The 8,229-nt window shown below is 38.4% G+C and overlaps 1 protein-coding gene across 2 annotated transcripts in view; it reads left to right on the top strand.

Annotated features, from left to right (window-relative positions):
• Positions 1-4,427: 4,427 nt before the first annotated feature.
• Positions 4,428-8,229, top strand: part of KCNG3 (potassium voltage-gated channel modifier subfamily G member 3) — a 79,609-nt gene continuing 75,807 nt past the window's right edge. Inside the window, exon 1 of one of the 2 annotated variants that reach the window (XM_082251805.1) lies at positions 4,428-6,257. In XM_082251805.1, the coding sequence (XP_082107931.1) occupies positions 5,608-6,257 (650 nt within the window). In that variant the 5' untranslated portion in view covers positions 4,428-5,607. Of the gene's footprint in view, positions 6,288-8,229 lie in introns of both variants that reach the window. The other variant, XM_082251804.1, reaches the window with a different exon arrangement.

The raw sequence follows: 8,229 nt of genomic DNA, 5'->3' as shown, positions 1-8,229 counted from the left end.
GCCAGGGTTTAGTGTTTTAAACCAGAGCAATGTAGTCATAAGCATGATAAAACAGAGTCAGGTTGCTATTATCAATATTATAAACCAAATTTTCATCTACCATCTTGGAACAAACATAGCCTTTAATTCAGCAACAGTGCACAATTTGTTTCTACAATTTGACCCTTTTACAAAGGCATTTTTTTTTTTTCTGGTACAAAGGATGTTATCTTTATTTACAATTTTTTTTTCCCTAAATGTTGATCATATTCTTAATGTCATACTACAAAGGTAGACTAACAAAACGGATGAAAATGAAAAAAAGTTTACATATGAAAAGAAAAAAAGGGAAGAAAAAATAACCTAAGAAATAGAAAGGGAGGGGAGGAAGATGGTAATAACAAACTAATTTGGTTTAAATACTGAAGAAAATTAGGTTCTAATTAAATAGGAACTTTTTATTTTTTTTTTAATTGTACATTTGCTGGCACTTCCTTCATAACAGAGCTGCTGTCAAATATTCTGATACAAGAACGCAGGACCCAGCTGTCTTTTCTGATAGTCAAGCCCCAAAAATTTACAGCAGAGGTTCTAAAACCCCAGCTGAGCCTCCTCAATGCAGTGCCTAAGGTGCCTTTCTCACCTCTGGGTCTGCTCCATTATTTCTGCGACTGCCTATATATATATATATATATATATATATATATATATATATATATATATATATATACAGTATATATATATATATATATATATATATATATATGTGTGTGTGTGTGTGTGTGTACATATATATATATATAATAGTATATACACACAGTACTGTGCAAAAGTTTTAGGCAGGTGTTTTAAAATGCTGTAGAGAAGGAAATAGATACTGTTGTCATTTTTTTTTTTTTTTATCAATTTACAAAATTTAAAGTGAGCGAACAGAAGAAAAATTTAAATCAAATCAATATTCAAACCAGCATCAATATCTTTGGGTACACACTGTGCTTGTGCATGGTAGGGGTTCCTTGCACCTTTGGGGCTGCATTTCTGAAAATGTAGTTGAGGTTTTGGACAGGATCAATGGTGTCCTCAATGCTGAGAAATACAGGCAGATACTTATCCATCATGCCTAACCATCAAGGAGACGTGTGATTGGCCCCAAATTTATTCTGCAGCAGGACAAGCACCCCAAACATACAGCCAATGTAATTAAGAACTATCTTCAGCATAAAGAATAAGGAGTATATATACATACAGTACATACAATGTATTGTATACTGTATATAATATATTACAGTGACCACCAGTCTGCATTGAATAATAGATATTGTTGACAAATATCTTCAGTAAATCAGACCAACAAATACAGTACAAATGTACAGAAAATGTTTTATCAACATACCGCTAAGAATATGGGATTTACCATCAATTTTCAGATTAAACCATAGATACTGAATAAATACTAATGCGAGAGATTTATATTTGTATACTTTTACATTATAGGGACTGACAAGCTGGAAGAAAATAGGATAAAGTTAAACTCATGGCAGTCATATACACAGCTCTAGTGCAGATATGTAAATGGTTTAACTATCAAAGAATGTGTAATTCTCTTTAGTCCTGCACCCCTTCCATGCTGCACTGCCAGGTCCTTGACCTCTCTATAGACTACAAAGTAGCTGAGAAATACAGTCAGGTCAAAGACCTGCCCCAGCCTGTCATTGGATGAAAAATGGGAAGCAGCAAACTGATGAGGTCACCCCTCTGCTTTCCTGTGTAGTATGATTACTGTGAACCCACCCACGCCAATAAACAATTAAAATAAAATTAAATATACCGTGAATAATTTGGCAGCTGCTGTTACAAACCCAATGGTTAAACTGTGAAATTAAAAAGAGTGATACACTCTATACGATAAACAGCGATCTCTGCAAAATAAACATCCACAAAATCACAAATGAACAATGTGAAGACAATATCCAAAGTGACAGAATAAAAATATGCAATGTGAATGCTTGTGCAAAAACAGAAAAGGTTATGTGACCCCCTATAACACACAAAGCTTAAATTAAAGTCCAGTGACAACAGTCCCAACATAAATCCTCCATGGGTTCCAAGAGAAAACAACACAATCTTCACGACACAATGGCCAGATGCATCCTAAAAGTGAATCCTCCTGACAGGGATAGTGACACCCTCCGTGAATACTGAGTGAAAAAAAATTCACACTCACCAGACTATGTTGATCCTTCTTACCATATGGCATGGCAATCAAATAAAGCCTTGGTGGTCTCCCACATGGAAGAAAAATATATTTAAAATATATTTTAAAAAAATATTCTTAATTTATTTTTCCAAAATATATTAAAAATATAATTGAAATGCTACAATTTTGACCATATTCAATATATTTCTAAAAAATGTTCCCTAAATATATTGGAAATGTATTTTTCTTCCATATGGGCTCTGTGACCAAGATGCAGTCGCCAACCGGTCCTCCAATTCCCCTTCCTCCAAGTGATAAAGAGCTCCGAGCTGAATCCAGGAAAAAAGAAATGACAATCTTCATTTATTTTCTTCTAAAGGAAACCCTTTGCATAATACCATAGAGGATCATCCTTCACTATTACTTGGTCTTCCTTTGATAGAGATGGACAGGAACAGAGTTCACCTGCAATGCCAACAGAGGATTTATATTGGGACTGTTGTCACTGGACTTTAATTTAAGCTTTGTGTGCACTGGGTTATAGGGGTCACATAACCTTTTTTTTCTGTTGTTGCACAAGCATTCACATTGCATATTTTTATTTATAGTCACTTTGGATATTATCGTCACATTGTTCATTTGTGATTTTGTGGATGTTTTTTTTTTGCAGAGCTAGCGCTGTTTATGGTATAGAGTGTATCACTCTTGCGATTTTTATTTCCTGTAGTAAGGAAGTGTAGTAAGCTTGTTTATATAAAATACATAAACCATGGTGCAGCGCTAAGAAGTAACAATGCAAAGTTGTATGCACAAATCATTTAAAATAACAAGGAATAATATGTGAAGTAAAGATATAGATTATATAGTCCAAAAAATCTCCGTGTGTAGGTAGTATATCCAAAGTTCCAAAGTAAATCATTGATCCACCACCAAATGTATAGATAACAAGCTTACCAGAACAAGTGGATTCAAATACTGTTGGTTTTGAGTCAACAAAGCTGTGTATGGCTCCCAAACAGGAAACTGTTGGCGCTATATAAATCCTGTATAATAAATAATAATAGAACCGACTCAATCTGACTGTAAGAGCTATTTGTGGATCTCCCTGCACTCCAGGACAGGATGGATGGCCACCACACTCACAGGTCAACTTCCCATCTCATGGATATATGCAAAGAAATACCAAGCATTTGCACATAGTGTAAAACTATTACTAAAACTTTTATCAAAATGTACTAAACACAGTGAAATACAGCACTGTATAAAACATTAATCCCAAGGATGATAGGATAAAAGTCCTGAATCAGAAAATGCAATGACATCACAGACACGAGCTCCACCCGATGCGTTTCATCATAATTGACATCGTCTGGGGTGTAGGGGCTGTGTTCGGTCATTGTGTTTATAAAGTACCTAGCATCCAATGGAAATCATCTGTTTGGTTCTTCAATCATGTAAAATTCGAAATCAGACTGAGGAAAATGGCCATCAAAGATGGCGCTGGACGTACCTTTCAAGCCTCGCTCTCGGCTCTCAATAAAAACAGTAATCATCTAAGATGGCGCAAGGTATACACTTAAAGCCTCGCTCTCGGGTCACAATAAAAACAATAGCCATCTCAGATAACGTCGGGCGTGCGTTTCTAGCCCCGCTTTGAAGGCCAGTTACACACATAGCTCCTGCTTCAAGCCTCGGTATGGATGCCGCTCAAACCAACGAGGAAATCTGGTACAAGCCTCACTCTTAAGCCTGACAACCATGATAGAGCCAGCCTCTGCAAATGGCATTGATGTGAAAAAATAATCAAAACGTGACTCTATTTTAATGCTGCCCGGCAGACATACATCTGGAGGTTCACAGCGGCCCAACGCCACCGAGCAACAAAAAAAGGGGGGAAATATACTACCTAAACAATTGGGCACAGAAAATTAAAAATATTATAAAAGTAAAAGTGAAAATATAAAACATTTTAATTGATACATATTTTATGCAACATAATACCATCTACGGTATTTTTCATTTGTTCATATAGAATAAGCAGTAGAGGCTTACTGACTTCAAGAGCTGGCCTACCCTCAACCAGTGTAGAAATTACAGAAGGAGGATTACAAGACAGATTCAGGTACTTATGCAGGCTACATGGAAAAATTTATGTAATGACTTTTTAATAAATGCATACTGGGATTTAATAGTTTTTGTTGGGGGTTTTTTTTATCTGTCAGGAGCTTTAAGGGTTAAATAAAGTCCACCAATAAATCCATCAACTTGGGTTAGATAGATGTCTGTAATTTATTTATGGGGAGTACAGACAGTGAGCACGACCGCACTGTAATTCAAAGCAAACTATGTTTTGTGGCAGCACAGTGGTGGAGATAGAGCGCTGTGTGTACCGTATTGGCTGGGAACATCAATGCTTCAAAGAACGGTTTAATGTACTAGCAGCTGGAGCAGTAGAAGTTACAATTTATATTCTGTATGGCTGGGATCTTCCCCTTGTCATCCCATCGATGAGTTCATTATTTGCTGTATTGATCTAAAAAAAAAATGAATAGCACAATAAATATTTCGTCATGAGAAGTAGAACATAATCAGCTGAATGCTGACACGGTACTTCCTAAATTATGAATTGGTTATTATATTATATCCTGTGTGATGAGGAGAGAGACAGAAGAAAGAGACACAAAAAGAGAGGACGAGAGAAGACGGGAAATTAATGCAAAGGAATACAAAGTCTATTCATTTTACGCTCTGCATTTTTCTTTTAGATATTCTTCTCAGAAGAAAAGTGATGGAAACTAAAACAATGAAATGACAAAGTTGGCTTCATCTGCTCCTTCCAGTTGACCCTCTACCGATGCTTTTAATGCAATAATGACCGATAAGGGAGGAACAGCTGTCACAGTGTGCAGCATGTATACAGTAACGTTACAGTCATCTTTGTAATAGAGCTTTATAGGAAAGTACCTAGTAGATTTGTGTAGCAGACACAAGCCACTCCACCTCCCCTATCGCCTCCTTTCTCCCTCCCCTCCCTGCCTGCCTCTGAGTGATTCTCACATTGAGTAAAGTTCACCAGACACAGAGCAGGCAGTAGAGCTGGTAGCTCTCAGCACTCTCCCTCTTCCTTCCATCTCTTCATTTCATTAGCTCCCCAGAGTTTCCCTGAAAATACAATGTAGAGGAGAGACCTGATGACTGCAAGCGACTGCAAGACAATTTGGATGATGTGGCAGGAAGATGTAGCTCAAGAGGAGCCTTAGAGGGATGTTGGACCTTTTTTGGGTCAAGAACTTTGTTTTCTTTAACCTCATCAGTTAATTCATCATGTTGTGCCCTGTATTTTTTACCTGCCTGGACCTACCCGGACAGACAGGCTGTAAGGAATCCGGAGGTGGAAACAGAGGGAAAACTTTAAGGTGAAAGGACCTCCGATGTTTGGGGTGGTACTGAAGGATAGCACTGACGTTTCCGCCACCGCAATGAACTTTTCCCGAGATTCCTTTACTCTCAATGTCGGGGGTGCAAAGTATTCCTTCTCTCAGGAGTTGATTAAGGATTTCCCTCTACGACGGGTGAGCAGGCTACACGACTGTTCTTCGGAGAAGGATCTTCTAGAGGTGTGTGACGACTACGACCAGGAGAGGAACGAGTTTTTCTTCGACAGGCATTCTGAAGCCTTTGGCTTTATCATGATGTACGTCAAGTATGGCAAACTGAGGTTCGTGCCCCAAATGTGCGAGCTGTCCTTCTACAATGAGATGATCTACTGGGGCTTGGAGTGCTCCCAACTAGAGTACTGCTGCCAGAGGAGACTTGATGACCGCATGTCGGACACTTACACCTACCTGTCCGACGAGAGTAAGCCTGATGAGAGCACCGTGAAAGAGAACATTCCGCCTCCTGAGGACAAGAAGTGGCTGGAGCGCATGAGAAGGACTTTTGAGGAGCCCACCTCATCCTTGGCAGCCCAGATCTTGGCGGTCGTGTCCATACTGTTTGTTATTGTCTCCATGGTGGTCCTCTGTGCCAGCACCTTGCCCGACTGGAAGACAGCAGAGAATAGGAGCGTGGAGGAGCACAGGTATACAGCAAGTCTGTGGGAACCTTCGGGGTACGACCAGTCATTCTCAGTATTATCAGTGTACGTCTGTCTTGGGGGGAAGGGGGCTGCTTATATTACAAGACAATCATGTGACAGAAGGGCATAAACCAAACATAAGCCAGGGCTTGTGCAGCAATAAGCATCATATTTCTTTCTCTAGCTGGATAGGAAATAGACTGGTACACTAGAAGTTAGCAGAGTTTAAAACATTCTTCAAGCTCTGGGATTACATCACATAGAAACACTTGTACAGTAATCCTGATAGACCTCATTATCAGACCTCTGCGTGTTTACCAGGGAGTCACATACTACGCATTAACATGTTCCTTGCCATCCTGCTGCTTGTGCACAAAATCATTAACTCTGCTTAAGACTGTTTTAACTCAAAGAACATCACTCTAAAGGTATATTTTCTTAGAATGCACCTTTTGTCAATAGATATTTATTTAGTAGTATTGTATACGCCTGCATAGAGAATATTTGAAATACTTTTGCTAAAAACTGACAACAGATGCTATACTTTTCTCAGAGGCTAGCAAATATATTATATATATATATATTTTAATGACATGTGTGCATATACTGTCCTACTGTAGAAGCCTGTATGACAACTGGGATGATTCATGTGAATGTGTGGGGAAAAAAAAAATGGAACCAAAGTCCAGTCTTTGCTTATATGAACCAATCCAAATCTTTGCTACAGTTGGCCAGAGATTAAAATCACTTTGTCAAAATCTTCACTTAAAAAGACATTAGTAATAATCTGTGTCCAGCAGACTTTGCAAAGTAGAGGAGACATCTTGATCATCTTGATTCATAAATATCAAAGGTTGACAGAGTCGTCAAGGGACCCCTGTACAAGACCAATTTTTGGGCACCACTATTCACCTGCTGGCTTATTAAAAAGATGTATTTACTGTGTATGTATTAATTGGCAGCTAGATTTAAACGAGCAGTGTCTAAGTCCATGTGGGGTCCCAGCACCCATCTAACATGTATTTGGTAAAAATAAAACCCTAAGGATCCTGGTACAAGCTTTACAATCTGCACATATGGTATGCCCACCTATGATAGGTACCTACTATATACTCATACCAGGGATGTCTATGTGCTTTTGCTGCTGCTTTTACTTACTGTATTTGCTATAAGCTTGTTCTAGATGGCCCATACTATTCATTATAAAAAACAATAATCTCCTGTTGGTCTAGATACATGCTTTCCACTAGAATGTTTTTTAGACCCTTTACACATTTAATGACTTCAAGCTGCTGTTTTAGCGACTTTCCTCAAGTGTGATGGCAGTCCTGTTGTTCTTGTCCACAAGAGGGTTGATTATTTGACAAATTAAGTCAGACGGATTAGTTCATGTTAAGGTGACCACAGATGTTATATGATAGCTGCCTATTCCATTGGGATTGTCCAACAATAGCGGTGTTAAATTTAAACTGCAGGAAACACCATGGCCAACTGCTCCTGGGAAGGAGGTAGAAAACAATATAAAGTTGGAGCAAGGGGCACCTGCTATATACACAGAAATTTACATTCGAGCTGTACATTTACACTGCAGGCAGCAAATTGCTATTGGTTCCCTCTAGGCAAATTCAGCTTTTGAAGACCTGTATAAGTCTTGTGCTGGATGATCTCTCTCCTTTCAAACATCAAAATGTAAAAATGGAAAATTCAGTTCCACAATGATTTCATTTTCCAGTATCACTTTCCATAACATTCAGTTCATATCCAAGCATCTGTGTTTTGCAGTTTTGACAATATACAGTACTGTGCAAAAGTTTTAGGCAGGTGTGAAGAAATGCTGTAAAGTAAGAATGTTTTCAAAAATATAGATTTTTTTAATTGTTTATTTTTATCAATTTACAAAATGTGAGTGAGTTCCCGTTCACACTAGGGCGACCTGTGAGGCGACCTGGTCGCCTCACAGGTCGCCATAGGTCGC

Source organism: Pelophylax lessonae (assembly GCF_965119305.1).
Source record: "Pelophylax lessonae genome assembly, chromosome: 3".
NCBI classification, from domain to species: Eukaryota; Metazoa; Chordata; class Amphibia; order Anura; family Ranidae; genus Pelophylax; species Pelophylax lessonae.
Note: the sequence above shows the minus strand (reverse complement) of the source record. Positions and strands in the feature narration are given on the sequence as shown.